Source organism: Numida meleagris, chromosome 5 (genome assembly GCF_002078875.1).
Source record: "Numida meleagris isolate 19003 breed g44 Domestic line chromosome 5, NumMel1.0, whole genome shotgun sequence".
Lineage (NCBI taxonomy): Eukaryota > Metazoa > Chordata > Aves > Galliformes > Numididae > Numida > Numida meleagris.
Genome location: NC_034413.1, coordinates 60,988,625 through 61,006,118, shown reverse-complemented (window position 1 = coordinate 61,006,118; position 17,494 = coordinate 60,988,625). Strand labels below are relative to the sequence as shown.

Here is a 17,494-nt window from a genome sequence, read left to right as displayed (position 1 = left end):
TCAGAAATCCAGCGCATTCCTCAGCTTAATATAGGAGCAGCTGGATGAAAGTTTCTGATCTGTAATGCCCAGTAGACTTGAGTTAGAGGTTTTTTTCTGATAATTTCTAGCTTTGGGAGGTGCAGATGAAATCCTGAAGAACTCTTGTGCTTTGGCTTAAAACCCCACTTTTTCATATATCACCCATCCTTTCCATTTTACTAGCACTGGGCAATCCTTACAATGTTTTTAATGGAAGTGCTTGAGCTGCAAAATTCAGATTTGTATTTTATGCATGGGGATTGTTCTGTTTTACAGCACATTAATATAAGAGGTGGAGGTCATTGGCGATCTCTGGTCTTTGATAATCCCGTACTATTATTAGCCAGCTTCCAATTTAAAAACACTGATCGTTATGAGGAGAGGTTCATTTCAAAACTCTTAAAGGATTTTACAGCCTCTGCTCTGATTCACTGATGTCACCGACTCACGATGGGACCTATATCCACAGGAAACTGTAGTCCTCATACGTCCAACTAGCTAAAAAGTACAAATTCTGTGTTTGACTCAGATTTTCCAATTCAGCCTCTGGTGAGCTGGCAAACAGGGTCAGCTTCTACTTCAGGATGTTCATCAAAATCATACCCATCTTCTTCCGTGGCTGATCTGAGGACCTGCAAATGAAACCTGAGGGGAGTTCAGTCACGTTTTCCCTGCCCTCTCTCAGTTTCCTGTGTTCTCATCATGAAAACAATTGCCTTGAATCTTGCACCATCTCTGTTGGCACACGTGTCTGGTGCAGACGTATAACTGTAAAGATAGTGAAAAAAAGTCTGCCTGCAGATGCGGAGGAGATGGTTTGAACAATGACAAAGGAGTGCTTTTTTCCATCAGACCGTAACGGCTGTAGGAGCCAAGATGCAGCTTGCTCCTGTCTGAAAAGAGGGATTATACCGATCAGGGTGTCATAGGAAGGTACAAGTGATGCATGAGCACTCACCTTATCGTTCTTAGAGAGGGAGATTGCATGACAGCTGCAGGGCTTGTCTCAGTATGCAATGGATCATGATACTTAAACACTCTGCAACATCCTAAGCAAACGAGAGCTCTGGGTGAGCTGGCACTGGGGCTGCACATGGCCCTGGTTAGCTTGGTTTCACAAGGTGTGGTGGGGTACGGCGCAGCGTTTGCCCTTGTTGATAGCCTGCTGCAGAAAGCTAGTTCCATCCCTTCCATGCAGTCTGACACACACCTTTGGTCCTGTTGAACTCAGACACGTCAGACATACTCGCTTCTGACTCACAGCCACGCATCCATATTCTCCGTTCACACAGCACTGTGGCATCTCCTCTTGGTCTGCTGCTTTGTCATGTTTGCAGTGAGCAGCCATCCCTGGTGTTGGGTCTCTGATGCTGCACAGTAACTGAGATTTGTGTTCTTGTGCGGCTCTGAGCAACAGGGATCACGTTGAAGGGGAAAGGGCCTCTCTCATGTTCTATAGCTTTCCCAATCCCTCTGACAAATGCTTGCGGACTCACCGAGTGCTGTCTGGCTCTGCCCTGGGGTAGATTCTTGACTGAACTCCTGCCTGCCCTTCACTATGTGCAAATAGGTGAGAAGAACCCAAGTAAAAGAGAGAATGGTGCAAGACTGGCCTCTATGGAGCAGAAATGTGGAAGAGCTGTAGAAATGTGAAGAAGCAGGAATGTGACTCTTAGTCCTTCAAACTCCTTCCTTGGGGGACCAGCAGGATAGCATAACAGCACATTGTCCCTTACTGAGAGCGAGCATTAGTTCATGCTTATTATCTGTTGTTTTCTTTATTTGGGATTGAATCCCTGTGTTCTTTCTGACAGACTAGTGTGTTTTGCCAGCTGCTCCATATTAATAATAAAAAAGTAAACAAACAAACAGTCATAATTGTACTTTTGCAAAAATTAGGTTTGGACTAAGTTCTTTTTTCTCCATATTGAAACAATTAAGCTACACTTGTTTTGAAGAAATGATCAAAATTTAGGGAACAAACAGTAAAGATGCTTGGTATGCATTAGCAACAGTGCATCCTGCACATTGCATGCCTTCTGGATAATGAGGCATGGATGGACTGGTTCGTAACACTAAACCCGTTTAACGGTTTCAAGACCTGAGACACTGAATGGTTTCACGATTTGCCCATGACAGAGAGGACTCCAAAGTTAGCAGTGTTGGGTACTTGGAGCCTTGCCTACATCTGCAAATGACATTTCTCTCTTGGGATGGAAGAAGTTCAGGAAGGTCAGTTCAGGGAGGAAGTGTAGGAGAAGCATAAAATCATCTAGATTTGACATCATTTTAAATGGTAACTATTTGGTTACTGTGATTACTGTGATTCTTGTGGCTGTTTGAATACGTGACCTGGGTCTTCAGTTCATTTTCCCCTTCAGAATAAAAAGTGCAAAGCCTTTTCTTCCAACTCCTTCCTTTTCTTGGAATTTGAGAGATGCAACTCCTTCCTCCCTCTTGATACCAATACGGAAAAAGCCTTACTCTTTTTTCTTCTAGTCATTTCCTATCCATGTGCTCTTGGACAGGTTGGAGAGAGCAACTCTTGTGCTTTTTGGATCTCATTGAAAGGAAATTGTTATCCACAGCCATCTATTATGGTGACACTCACACTGCTGGTGGGTTAGCTCCTTATTTCTCTCATCTTGGAAGGAATTTTGTAGGTGGCCAAGACTAAAATAATTGAATGAGTGGGCAAGAAATGAGGTAGAAATATGACTGGAAGGTGAAGGCTGATAAAAAAGAAGGCAGGAGTAGGAGGGGTGGTGAGTGTTGGGTAAGATGGTAAACTGGGTGAAACAACTGGATTTAGATATTGAGAGAAGAGAGGAGGAAACTGCTGGTTTGGGCATGGTGTAGAGTTGACCTGTTTTGTAGAATGGTTTGTGCTATGCCATTAACTTTCTAATTCCTCATAACTGTGAACAGAGATCAGAGATTCAGGAAGGCAGTGAAGCTAGATATTGCAGCGGTTGGGATTAGGGCATATTTAGTGTACAATTAAAGATTTCAACAGCTCAGGTTAACGAATGAGAGAATACCAGTAATGAGGTGGAGGTGGTGATGGGAAGACAAGACAGCAGGGTGATATGCATGTGTAGGAGGATTTTTGGGGTAAAGCCAGCTAGAGTTTTCTGGCCTCCTGAGTAAAGTTGAGCTCTGAGTGCTGACACATTTGTTTGCTTAGCTCTGCCTGCAGATCAAAAGATTTCTCTTTCCCCTGACAATTTTGCTGAATTGTGGGGTGTTTTTGTGTTGTGGAGGCTTTTTTTTTACATCTCAGCAGGGAATAGGAGTGAAACATTTTCAAAGACTATTACACTAACCTGTGGTGTGACCTACAACAGAGAACTAAAATTTAAAATGAGGTTGATATTAAAATATGATTCATTGTTGGCCTAATGAAGATAATGCTGTCAGTTGACAGTAACTTTTATGCATCCTCGGAAGTGTCCACACTTGCTGTGTTTCAGAAGCCACGTGATAGGATGTGTAGTCATTAGCCTTCTGATCTTTGGTTGCAACCTTGCTTGCTTTGTTCCTTGTGGGTTCTGCTCAGTAACCCCTACAGAAAGGATACATTGACATCACTCTTAGCAGGCAAACGTCTGCTTCGTCAAAAATGCTGTGAATACTGAGGATAAATGATGCAGAGGATGGTCTAACTTCGCAGGCCTTGACAAGTGAATAGATTTAAGATGACAGGTTAAATTCTGACAAGAGGTCATTTAATCAGTGTGTACCAAGAAGACAGCCTGTGACTTGACTTTATGTTACCTGGTGATTTACATCTGTTGGTCATTTGTTGGGATTCAACACTGAGCATCCTGAGAGTCCTCCAGGCTAGGGGGTAGACTGGAAAAGATCTAGGCACTTGAGCACTGGCAAACTGGAGGATCTGCCAGTTGCTGAACATTGTTTACCCTGTGCCAAAGCTAAGCAAGCTGAAAGGAGAGAAGACTGTACAGTTAGAGAAATCATCACTGTCATTTGGGCCTCCCCGTGAATGCTGACACACACAGGAGTTAAACGAGCCATGAAGTAGTAAGCTGGGTTAAGAGAACTTTTAGAGACCATCTTGAGGCAATAAGGGAAGCACTCAACGTGTGGTCAAGTTAATGCTGCACAGAAATAGGTCTGAATAGCTGCAGAACAGGTATTTACTTATGCCCATTGAGTTTGGCAGGCCCTCAGTGCTCTATGAGTGCTTTACTTCATTACACGGGCCCGTACCTGCTGAATCAGCTTATTTTTCAGGGGCTTTGAGTTGCGCATCTGGTTCAGGTTGTATTTTCTGGAATGTAGTCTCTGGATCTTCCTTTTTGTTTAACTTCCCTGTCTTCCTCCCTTAAGGTCTCTTTATGATCTCTGAAGCTTTTCTGTGCGATCTTCCCCTTTTGGCAGGAGATTTGTGTTACTATGTGGTAGCATAACCAGTGACGATAGCCAGCACTAGTCAGGAGGAGCTATTCCAGACTAAATCCAGGTATGGACACTCAATATGTGACAACACTGCTACTCAGAGAATGAAAGGGGCTCACACGGACATGCCTGAATTGGCTCTCAAGTCTCCAGCTTCAGTGCAGGTAATGACTTTGCAGCTAGTGGTGTGGATTCGTGTTGGGCTGCAAGCTCTGCCCAAAACTCCGGAGAAAGATTCGGATGAGTAATGTAAGCTGAGCTTTTTGCTCTTGCAGCCTCACTGGTATTCAAAGATAGCACAATTAGGAATATGGGTAATTTGTATATGTGGAGATATCCTTTTTTTGCAGGAGGAATCCTTGATCCTCTAGGCAGTCATGCAGATAATTATTCCAGAAGGGATGTTCTTGAGTAGCAAAGTGTTTAGCCATGCTCCTTGCACCTAGCAATGGCCTTGCAATTCCAGGCACAAGCAATTAACCTCTCTGCTCGCATGGTGTGTGCTGTGTGCATAAAGCCATGGCAGCTGCTGAAGAAGGGAGCTGTGAGTGGCCTCCAGTGGGATGAAGAAACAAGTCCTGTTCTTCATACAGGGAAGTGTCAGCTCAGTGTTTACATACTTCTTCCCACCAAAACACACAGGATAAGGGCGAGGCAGGGAGCAGCTGGTTTTGAGGAGATGAAGACTCAAGTATTACCAGGTTTGCCACATCTTCAGAAGCTGATCCAAAAGTCATCAAGCTCAGTGGAAAACTGCCAATGACTTGAAGAGCCTTTGGATCGGGCCCTTATAGCCGGCTCTCGCAATTTGGCACACCAGCATTTGTGCAGCTGACTAATCCCTGTCCTGCTCCTATACTCTCAGGAACCTGTTGCAGAGCAGCGTGTCAGTAGGGCGCAGGGACCACCATCCCAAATGGCAGAGGGCCTCTTTTCTCCTTGTCTTAGGCATGCCTGAAAGCCTGAACACAGCTGTGTGTGCCGGCGAACATTTCCTGTGAAGCTCTGCGCTCTCTGCAGCTGGACACCTGAACCAGCTTGAGCTGCTCTGGGTGGTGGTGGATGCTATTAAACTGCTGTTTGTTGGTCCTGATGTGGAGGAAGTGAGATCACGGATCTTTAACCCCCTGGAAATGATTAGAGATGAGGAGCATAAAGGAGGCCTTGATGAGCGCTTTGCCCCAAAGCTACGCGGTTCCTCACTTTCCGGCTCCTACTGCCGACATGCAAAGCCAGGGCCTTGGTTTTTAATTTTTCGTACTGCTTTTAAACAGATACTTTTGCAAATGTAAACATGCCCTGGTATTGAAGGTTGCTAGCCAAATTAAAGAGTCAGCACCAGAAAAATCAGCCTTCTGAAAAAGGTCAAATATGAGCAAACTCTCGAGTTCATTGGGTCCATATGTGTAAACTTCAGCTAATATGGGATAGGCCCAGGGCAACACTTACCTTGCATAACTGAGCTTGTTTCAGAATGAAAGGCTAGAACTGTCCTTAGGGATGCCTGTGGTCTGAGCAGTAGATTTGAATGTGCCAAATGAAAAAAGACCCGTGTCCTGGCTACATTTCCATTCCACTTTATCCTTTCCCTCTAACAGGAAGAAAGAAGGTTGGGAAGGAAAAAGTGCCGTTTGGCATTAATTCTGACAACTTGCATTTAGACATTCTTAGCTGGGACCATGCTGGGTTTAATAATCTCCAACTACATGCCTATAAAAGCTTAATTTTGCTATGAGGATGCATGCCTTGAAGCCTTTAATTTAATAACCAGGAAGGGTTTCTTTATAAGTTGTACCACCTGCAGAAGTAATAGAAATCAAGACACTGCCTGTTATTTCTTTGGCTTGACTGACATTTCAGCCAGCATGGAAAGATTCAAGCCACCTACTGCCTTTAATTTTTTTTTAATTATTTTTACCTGTAATTTGTCGGAGCTTGCCATTAAATGGAAGAACTGATGAGTGTGCCTCTATGAAGTGAGGAGTTTTTGCTTAGAGCAGCAGATGAAGAAATATTCTTCCTGCTGCTGCACTGTAATACAATGTTAGTTAGTAGGAGAAAGTTGGTAGGAGAGAAGGTAAAATGACAAGAGAAATGACGACCTAAAAGCAGGATCTTTAAAAGGTATCACTGTTATACAGCAATCCCCCAGTCCCACCCCCATCAGCCAAGAGAAATGCCAGGAGATCTGCATCACATGTCAGCCAGCTAACCTGCCTGAAAGGTGTTATTGCTGCTGGTTCTGCTGCTTGGCTCAGAAATGGCTCTGCAGCTAAAGAGCTACAGGAAAAGAAGACAGAGCCCCATTAGTTAGGAGAATGCCAGAGGTGAAACCGCAGAGCCTCCCTAGTGCCACTACATCATGAAGGGTCCCAGAGGAGCGTGGGAGGAGGGATGCTTGAAGGTTAGCTGGGCTGAGTTATTCCTTAACTCATGCCTTTTCAATGAAGAGCAGACGACGCACATGTGTTGCGTGTGGCTACGTGGTGGGACGGGAATGCTGAGAAGGGCTGGAAGCTTCCAGCTCCTGGTGACGGGGCTTTCAGACTGTATGGATGGAGGCCCTGGCAGGGCTCATACAGGTGGGGCATGGGGCCAGGTCTGGTGCTCAGCTGCTTGTCACAGGGGCTCAGGAGGGGATAGGAAATGTGGTGTCCAGGACAGAACTGGAAGTTCTATAGCAGGGTTCTGTCTTGGGAAGCAGTACAGTACAAGTAGAGCAAAGAGAAGGGACTTTTACATGTGTTTTGTTAAGATTTTGGTAACTGAAAGGCTTGATTAGCTGTCATCCATCCCTGGAAAGAGAAGGGTCTTAGATTGCTCAACAAATATTCCTACATCAAAAGTTTTAAACTGTTTGACATTTGTGATGCTACAGACCATGCCAAGGCACCAAAGGCCTTACAAACAATGCAATTCCTTGTCAGCATCAACATTTCAGTCCAGGGGAAAGGAGAACTAATGCTTACACCAAGATGTTCAAACCTGCCTGCCTTCAATGGAACTTCTTATTACTGGGGATATAAAGTGACAAGGTGGCATGTTTTTTCAGAGATCTTTTGACCTGCTCTGAACATAGCTGCATCACTGCTGTTGTGTGTCCTGCTCATTAGCCTGTCTCTTGGTGTCCTGTTGGCATGAGACCAGAAGATTTTGCCTTTTGTGTTCAAAGCTTTGAGTCTTCAGCATCCAGCCCTTGAACGAGGCAGGGTTACTTGTCAGTGGGTCACAGTGGGATTCAGATATGATTTGATCTCATTTGTGCCTTGCTCTCTCAGATATCTGGTACTCTCCATGTATTTAACAGCCAGAGTATATCAGTTAGAACAAATTCCCAAGAGAAGCCCTCAGAGTAAACTTGGATGACTGTCAGGAGATAACCGTTCATCTGTCTCCAGTTATTTTGTGCAGCAGAGGTGTAAGGTGAGAGGTTGAAATTCTGTGATCTGTGATACACACAGAGTAAAGCTGGTAACTACTTTGCAGTATGGGACTCTGCGAATGCCCTAGCATCACATCTGAGAGTACAATAAAAATGGTGATTCAGCTTTTTCTTTCAACAAGTGTTTTTTTTATTACATCAGGACTATCTGCCCCAAATCTCTCAAATGATGCTATGTTGATAGGTGTAGCCTCTGTAAGAGCTTTGTGTCCATGAGCATCACATAGCAAAATCTACTGCTTTGCATTTAACCTGTGTGATTGCAATTTGGGCAAGTGCCTTGTTTGTCAAATCCAAGCTAGTTGATATAGCCAACTTCAAGCTTGTTCAGTTCTCAACCAGCAAGATGCTGTGATGACTCCATCTCCTTTTCTTAGTTAAGGAAGGATTAAAGTGTTAGGGATCCCAGCTGTTAGCTAAAGTGCAACCTGGCACAGAACCTAAAGCCTTTCATTGGAGCAGCCAGGTCTCAAATCACTCATGCTCTATCCTGGTGTCCAGTCGGGTGACCCCACCTTCTCCTTTTAGAGCGCAGCCACTTCTCTTTGCCTGGAAGAGAAGGCAAGGTGGTGGAGCTGTCACAGCAGGCAGCCTGGTGCCCATACACCACCAGGCTTCATTGGTGACCATGACCCACCAGGTTTAGCAGAAGTGAAACCAACCTGCTGTTGTCTCCAAAGCCACTGCTCACACTCCGTCTTGGATGTGAAAATAAGTGCTAAGACAGCCCTGTGTTTATGTACATGTATTGCACATTCTGTTGAGAATCAGAATAAATAGCAACCCTTTAAATAGATTATTAATTAGCCTTCCCTTGAGAGATAACTCGATAGGAAATCCATTAGTAGTTGTCTGGGTGAACTCACTGCTTCTAGAGCAGCCTTATTGTGTTCTGCTTTCTCCTTTTCCTTGCAGATCTGAAGCCCTGGGTGTCCAATTTCACCTATCCAGGTGTGCATGATTTTTCTCAGCTCGCCCTGGATGCCAACAGGAACCAGCTCATTGTGGGAGCAAGGTAAAGAGAATCTTTTAATTAGACCAGGGTTTCTGCTCAAGCTCTTTCCTTTTGGGTTCTAGCTTCGGAGGTGAGTGTGTTTCCAGCTTATGTGGCCAGTCTCCCCCTTCAAAGAGAAAGCTGTAATTTATATAGAGGGATTTAGTCTCCTAATATAATTGCAAAGAAGAGAAAATGACTAGAATTAAAAAAGAGAAAGATGCAATCAAAATGACTGGTTAATGAAGCAGAATGCTGGCTTCTCCCTTAGTATCATTAATGTTAGGAGAGTTGTAGTGAATTAGTCTTCACTATCACTCTGCCAGCAGGGAATTTGGCTTTTTTGGTGTGTTTGCCATGGGCAGACTCTCTATCTCTACTAGGTTCATCTACACACCTTTGCATAAGCTGTAGTGAGACTTTGGCAGCATATACGATAGCTTTCTTGTCTTTTAGAATTCACTCCACAACCTGTTTGCTTCATCTTGCTGACGTAGCCAAATCCCCACCTAATGCATTTTGGTGCAGCGCTGTTGTTCTGGCCCATTGTATATAATTAGCATATATTTCCTTTTATTTTTAAACATTATCTTTATTTAGGATGCTATAAGAGAAGCGTAGAAACACAAACACGGTACTAGCATAGGCAAGCTCTAACAAATTTAGAGCTGCATTTGTACCGGGGAAAAAGAACTATGGTTCAGTGAAATAATATACGTCAGGAGCGGCTGAATCATGAGCCCCCACAGCAACTATTTTTTATTGCATAATAAACAGATAAGACAGCCTCAAAAGAAAGGACTAAGCATGATCTAACAACAAATCAGCCCCCACCAGCAGTATAGTGCTTAGAAGCAGATAGCATTGTGGTGGCAGGCTGTGCTATGGGAGAATACAGAGGCAGAGACTGCTGTCAGCCCAGCAGCAGTGAGCAGGGAGGTGAGCGGGGCTGGAACAAGCCAAAGGAGCAAGGTGTGTTGGTGGAACGGTGTTGCTTTGGGGACAGCCATGACCAGTGCCTGCTGCCAGGCGTTGTACAAACACAGGCTCATCGCTTTGAGGGATGCATGGTTTACATCATTCGGCAGGACAGCAGGTGTCCCATTGCTGTCGCTGACATGCCTCACCCCTGCTAAACCCTTGGCACACAGCCTGGAGGGAGGCTCTGTCTCCACAAGGGTTTGTATGAGTGTGGCTAGACGCGAGGCTACAGCATCATTATAAACAGGAGAATGACAGTAAATTTGGCTTCCTGCTGCAAGTACAATATAGTGCAACGTATTACTTCAGGCAGAAGCAGTGACAAGTATTTATAGAATTTGCTTGGAGAAGTCAGTTTTCACAAAGTGCGACCAAGCCTGACTAGGAGACTGAAAATTTTGGTGGAGCCACGTGGTTCTGTTGATCAATTCTTGATAGAGTTAATCATGGAATCATAGAGTCATTTGAGTTGGAAGGGACTCATAAAGGCCACCTGGCCCAACTCCCATGCAATGAGCAGGGACCCCTACAGCTCCATCAGGTGCTCAGAGCCCTGTGCAGCCTGGCCTTGGGTGTCTCCAGGAACAGGGCATCCACCACCTCTCCGAGCAACCTGTGCCTCACCACCCTTATTGTAAACATCTTCTTCCTTATATCTACTATAAACCTCCCCTCTTTTAGTTTGAAACCATTTCCCCTTGTCCTATCACAACAGACGGTGCTAAAGAGCCTGTCCCTTTTCTTATAGCCCCCCTTAGAGATGCAGTTTCCCAGGGTGCTTTTTTGGGCTGGATACAGCCGTGGTGTGAGGAAGGTGAGGAGCCCTGATCCCTTTCCCTCCTCACCATCTCATTCCCACTCTACATGGGGCATGAGGTGCGCAGATGTGGGATGCAGATAGGGTCTTTGTTCTGCACAGCACGGTGGGTCCTCGGGGTCAGTGGAGCTCCCGGAGCTGTGCCGGAGAAACAGGAATGAGAAGTCATGGTTTTTCTGTTCCCTCCCTGATAAATCCCCACCTTGTTCTGGACTATTTTTAGGGGTGATTTTTTTCAGTCATTAGTTGCTCGTGCACCATCTGCCTGAATTTGCAAATGAAACAATACCTCAAAGAGATAGGAGCTGTCTCTATCCATCTCTACAGGGTGTAATTTATGAAACCTAAATTTAAATGTTAACCATGTTTAAATGTGCTGCTGCAGATCATATAAGTAGTAACACCAGCTATTCTGGGGTTGTGGAAGGAGTTTGGGATCAGGGTAGAGTTTATAAGTACTCCCACTTCTCAATTTCCTGGTTAACATCATTCTCTTAGATGATAGCATTATAAATTATTTCAGACCAGTTCTTTCTGTCTCTATTTAAAAGCTGTATGACCTCACCACATCATCTCTTCACTTAGTTCATCCTGTGGTTCAAAGCCTCGCGGAAAATGCTTCCTAGAAGAAAGAAGATCCCGGGGCTCGCCAGGGTTTTGGTTTCAGGAATTGGACACAGCGTGACCAAAACTGTAAGAGGTATTGAGGGCACACTGTGCAGACAGGAAGCTGCAATAACACGAGCCTCAGATTTTTAAGCTTTATCCTTATCTGAGAGCCCTCCCCGAGTGAGTGGTGCTGTCTGAGCTCTAACCAGAGGAGTCTGATAACTCCACTGCACCAGGCACCTGCCAAGTCAAAATCCCAGAAACAAAAGAATTGGTTTCAAAAGCCCACTGTGGTTCCTAAGCAACGTATTTACTTGTCACATCATTTGTAAAATCCAAACACTTGCAAGTGAGGATATGAATGGTTTAGAACGCTGTAAATCTCACACTGCCCGTATTAGGAGCCACATTTCATTAAATATAAAAACGTGCGTTTCAAAAATTCATAACCTTCATTTTGACTCGTGTTTTGTTTTTGTTTAAAACACAGCGCTAGTATTTTAATGTACTCTTTTTCTTCTGTGAATGAGTGACTGTTTTGAAATATTTGCTGCTTTTTTTTTCAGCTCTTGAGCTCATGTGATTACTATTTGAACCTATTTTAATGAGAGGAAAAACAATTTTCTAGACCTCATTATTACTGAGAAAAAACTTAAAAATATGAACTGAACAGCTCAAAAAACAAGACACATAAATCCTTCCCCTCACTCCTCCCTGCCCCTCACTGAAAAACCTGATGGTTTTTGGAGCTTGAATCCTGCTTTTTCTGTGCGAGCTATCTGCAATGCCACTTTGTCCAATTGTCCTGCTTTTTTTTTTTGCAGAACACTTTCTTCTTTTCATCAGGAATAAGCCTTGAATTTTTCAGACCTGAGAGACCTTCCAAGTCAAAGCCAATAAAGGAGCTGAAATGGAAACTGATTGCGGCCTTGACTATGTAGAAACTTCCATTCCTCTCTAATAGCACAATCAGGAATGCTTATTGTCTTTACTTTCAATCTTTTTCCCATTATTAGATTTCAAATTTAACTCGGCTATACAGCATTTCTAGCAAGCAGTTTGCTTTTATTAACTGAAGGTCTACTTGCTCTACCTAAACATCTGAAATCAGAGATTAATGGTGAGGAAATGGGTGGCAGTTTCTCTCAGATTAGTGTCACGTAATGAGCTATAGTTTTGAATTATAGACACAAGTTGTATATTGCTGCCACGGCAGAAGAGGCACAGAAGAGATTATTCCGGTACCAGAACAAAGGCTGGGAGACTGGGACACTGCTCTTTTGTCAGCACTACAGCTGGTGAATGGACTGGGAAGAACAGCCTGAATGAGCTGCAATATAAAAAATGGTTTTAACAAAGGAGATCAGCTGAATTTCCTAACTCGATGGGCAAGTAAGAGAGACCTGTGATAAAAAAGTGAGAACTTAAAAGATGCAACTGTTTGAACCGAGGGTATCTCTATACTGTATCACAAGGTCAGATCTAGATGCTGTCAGTAGGCATAGAGAGTAACAACCTGCCTGGGCAGCCAGATGGCTCTGGCCCCTCTGCCTGCACTGATGTGCCTGTGGTGGTGGGGATGCTGGAGGTGATGGCGGTGGGTCAGGAGGAAGCCTTCATCCCAATCCTGCAGGATGCCAGAGCTCACATGCTCCAGCCCACTCCCTTTTCCTTTTTCCCCGTGTTCTTCTCTGCCATGTCCATAGCAGAGGCAGGGACTCCACAGCCATGACTTCACCTGGGTTTTAGAGAATTGTAGAACTATTCAGGCTGGAAAAGACCTCTAAGATCATCCAGTCCAACCATGCACCTACCACCAATATTGCCCACTAAACCTTGTCCCTAAGTACCACATCTCTATGGTTCTTGAGTACCTCCAGGGACAGAGACTCCACCACCTCCCTGGGCAGCCTGTGCCAGTGCCCAAGCAGTGCTCTGCTCTCTCACCTGTGGTGTAGGCAGGGTGTCCTAACCCGAGGCTTGTTACTGGCTGGGCAGAGATAGGAGCCAATAACCAGATGTGGATATGAAAGACCCTGCTTGGAGTCAAGCCAAAAAGCCATTCTTCACAAGAACTCCCTGGCGAGGAGAACACAAAAGGTTTAAAGGAGGATGGTTGAGACACTGTGTGACAATCTGGCACGACAGCGAGCTGAAGGGAAACAGCTTGGACAACAGGAGGACAGTGCCCAAACAAATGGCTGCACAGAGAGTGGTTGGGAAACCCTGAAGGGAACATTTGACTTCTCCCAGAAGGAAGCTGCGGGGGTGTCAGCTCGGGGCAACAGCCCGCTGGGGCTGTGGGGGTGAGAGGCATGGCAATGAGAGGCGGCCATTTGCAGCGGGTGGAGATGTTGCTGTAGAAATCCAGCCAGAAAGCATCGTGATCAGAAGTCCACACAGTTCTGCCTGCCAAGAGGGCTGTCAGCTCCACCAGGGAATGGGAAAAGATCATCTCTCATGGCAGTTGCACAGTAAACTGAAGCACAGGGGCCCTTGTCACAAATGGCCATCACCAAGAAGAGCCTGGAGGTAGAGGGTAGCGAGCAAACGCTGCATCAGGGGACTCAGAACTGGCAGGTAAAGTGCACATCATTCTGGGCTGCCAGACCTTTCTGCACTGGAAGTAGAGCTACCAAACTGCTCATGGTGCAGTTCCAGATGATTTGTCAGAGGGTGATTTCTGTACTTGATTTAGAGCTGAACTGAATATGCCTGGTAATGTCAAGTAGATAGTAGCAAGAAAGCAGACGGGGATAGTCTGGGGAGCAGAGAAGGTGCTATGTGAACTTAAGAAGCTTGTTACAGATGAGGTCAAAAGATTTTCCTCTGGGATGCAGGGCATGGAAGGATCACTTCTGTGTTTGAGCAGGCTGCCTTAGGGGGAGCAAAGCCTGGGTGCACCCCTTCCTGGCAGTTCTTGCTCCTGACTTCATGAGCACAAAAGCTTCTCTGCATCACACAGACTTAGGAGCTGAAGACTGAAGAGAGGGACTGATGTCCCAAAAGAGTTGCTTTGAGTTGCAGCTTGCAGAAATATGGCAAATTGTAAATATAATCTTAGATCCCCAACCAGCAGGTTTTGCATCCTTAGTTTATTGAAACTCTCTGGTATATGATAGATTAGTCCATCAGACACCAGGTTTCATGCGGATTTCTGGCTGAACACAGGCTCCTTCCTGCCTGCTTGGCAGAAAGCTCAAGAGCACTGCAGTAAAACCCTCAAAACCTGTGTTGCTCAGAAAATATCACTCTTACCCTTGGGCACCGTCAATCCTGTCCAGATCTGGGCTGCCACTGACTCTTGAAGAGAACAAGTCTTGGCAGATGGTGCTGCTTGGGCAAAAAGCATTCTGCAAACGAGGAAGTTCAGCGTCAAACGTTGAGGCAGAGTGGGTCTGAGGTTTTAGAGAATCAATATCAGGTCTAGATTTTATCAACAGCACTTTCCATTGCCAAATGATCAGGATCTTGCAATATTGAGACGTGGGTTTGTAGTAAATCTGAAAGGTGTGCATTGCTGCACCTAGCACAACTATTGCAGAAAGACTGTGCTTTTTGAAGGTATCGGCCAAAGTCTGCGCAACGTCAAAGGTCTCTGCACTATTTTACTTGGCTAGCATGGACATGGCCAGAGTTTTCTTATGGACTCACAAAGAATCTGTGGTAAAGGTGGAATTTGATCTCTGTGCTGTTGTGTTTCTGCCTGGTAGTAGCAAGTACCTGGCACTTGTCCTCAGCCTGGCGTCCCCAGAGAAAGCATAAGTCTTTCACAATGCTCATGGAAGTCTCTGAGTTCTGCACACCTGTATGGGGACAGTGTGACCTCAGCTCAGCTGAAGAAGTCAAGTCTCCTACAGTGTGAAGAGAATAACTCGCAAACAAGTTAACACAGGCCACAATCACATGAGCAAAACCAGAAGTTAAATAGAATCCAGCCTTGTCCTGTTGCCCACCATGTGTGACGTGCCATTCTTCACTGGCTGCAGTTTGACTGAATGCTTCTCTGAGATGAAGTGGCTGAGATGACTTACTGCCATGTTGATGGCTCACATTAGTGTCACACTGTCTTGCGCCAGCTTTACCCCTTTCTGAGTCACATTTGGCTGAGAAATTACCTTGCCAGTTGAGGTATTAATGAGGACGTGAGCAAGCAAAGAGCATGATAATGTTTTTGATTATATCCAGATTATAGCAGGGTGGCTGAAAGGGCTGCTGTGAAAAAACTTAAAAAAAACCAACAAATACTATCCTTTCTCACTGTGATTCTTCCAATCAGACAAAAAGCTGCATCCTTGTGTCCGGGGGTGGAGGGAGGCGGGTAACAGAGTGGCGTGAGAAAAAAAGGGAGAATCAATCTCTGAAAATAACAAAAACTTCCAAAGGAACATTGATGTTTCTTAAAGAAATTGCCTGACCTCTGTGAGAAAGAATACGGTGAAGGTGAGAAGCCTGTGATTAGACATTACAGCTAGTTAAATCCATAATTGGGGGTGCACAGTTTCTTGACACAGGGAACAAAAAAGTGACCTAAAGTGCAGGTTTTAACCTCTCTGTTTAAGCCTGGGATAGTCAGAGGGAGATTTTCTTCTCTGATATTGTGCCAGCTCAGCCCTTGAGTCAGTGTAGAGGGCTGAAGCCCCTCTGGGATTTGTGACTCCTATGGGATTTACTATCCTCTGCTGGTCTGCAAGCAGAGTCTGAATTTGCTACACCCCAAAGATGTGCTGACCCTGGCTTACCCCTTGGGAAAGAGGGAAAAGGTGTAGACAGAAAAAGGATGGAAGGAGAATTTTTGTACTTCATGGGATTCTGGGAAATTTGTAACCTGGTCCAAATTTTGTTTAAAATGTAACTTTTTTTCTTAGCTAAAATTTTTGTACTTTTGTGGAGAACAGAATGTGAACTTGAATTTATTCCAAACAAATACAACAAATAAAACACTGCACTGCAGCACTGTCAGGTAGCTGGGGCTGGCTAATGCACAGAATAAGTTGCAGCTGCAAGAGAGCAAAGACACAGCTTTGCCCTGGGTGCGTACCTGGAGAAGGGGCGATGGTCCTTCAAATAACCTGCAAGGCCCTACCATTTGTGTCTGGACACGAACTCACCAAACTGCAGGCCTGATGTGAAAAATATCTTGTATTACAGATAAAAGGAAAATTGGTGTTAGCCTATCACAAAAGCAGACACCCATGAAAGACCCACTTGCTTTACTAACACATTGAGAATACTTAATTTGCAATATTGTATTTGAGAGAGCGCGATGCGAGCAAGCATAAGGTCAGGATATTTTGGCAAAAGTCTTATGAGCTTGGACCTACTGTATTTTACAGCATCACAAGTTGAGACTGCAGAGCATTTTCTTTTGGCATTGCTGAAAACATTGTCTTTTGTTCTGATTAAGGTGATCTGTCAGTTTAATATGGCAGGGCTTACCACAGTGACTTGCATTTTGCTTTATATCCAGATGCTTAGATGCTGAAGCTTACTGCTCAGTGCCACTACAAAGGCATAAAAAACAGCAAGGAGAATTGTAGGATAGAATCATAGAATTAGTAAGGTTGGAAAAGACCTCTAAGATCATCCATTCCAACTGTCCACCTACCACCGATATTTCCCCACTAAACCATGTCCCTTAGTACAGCCTCTAAACATTTTTTGAACGCCTCCAGGGACAGTGACTCCACCACCTCCCTGGGCAGCCTGTGCCAGTGCCTCATCACTCTTTTGGAGAAGAAATTTTTCCTAATATCCAACCTGAATCTCCCCTGATGCCATCACTTCTCATCCTATTGCTGTTACCCGGGAGAAGATACCAACCCCCACCTCACTACAACTTCCTTTCAGGGAGATGTAGGGAGCCATAACGTCTCCCCTGAGCTTCCTCTTCTCCTGGGAAGTCCTGAGAAAGGACTGGTTGGCAATAACTTAATCTCACCAGTCAACTCTATCTATGTTTCCATTCAAGTTTTGTTGAATTCATCCTGAGTTTGAGGAAAGCACGACAGAGCTGAGCGGGTTTGTTAGCCCAAGACGGCAGGTGGGGGGCCACAGGGAACATTCAGCGATATTCAGTGCAGCAGAAGAAGAGGAATTTCACAGTTTGGCTTAGGAAAACACAACTAAAGTGATGGGCAAATAGGAGATGAAAGGTCCCCGTGCAGCTCGAAGCCATCAGAAGGTGCTGTCAGTGCTCTGTGACTCT

General features: G+C 44.8%; 1 protein-coding gene across 5 annotated transcripts in view; it reads left to right on the top strand.

Moving 5' to 3' along the window:
* Positions 1–17,494, top strand: part of SEMA5B (semaphorin 5B) — a 254,626-nt gene that overhangs the window by 128,668 nt on the left and 108,464 nt on the right. For all 5 annotated transcript variants that reach the window (XM_021398000.1, XM_021397999.1, XM_021398002.1 and 2 more), the window contains exon 5: positions 8,801–8,900. In XM_021398000.1, the coding sequence (XP_021253675.1) occupies positions 8,801–8,900 (100 nt within the window). The remainder of the gene's footprint in view (positions 1–8,800; positions 8,901–17,494) is intronic.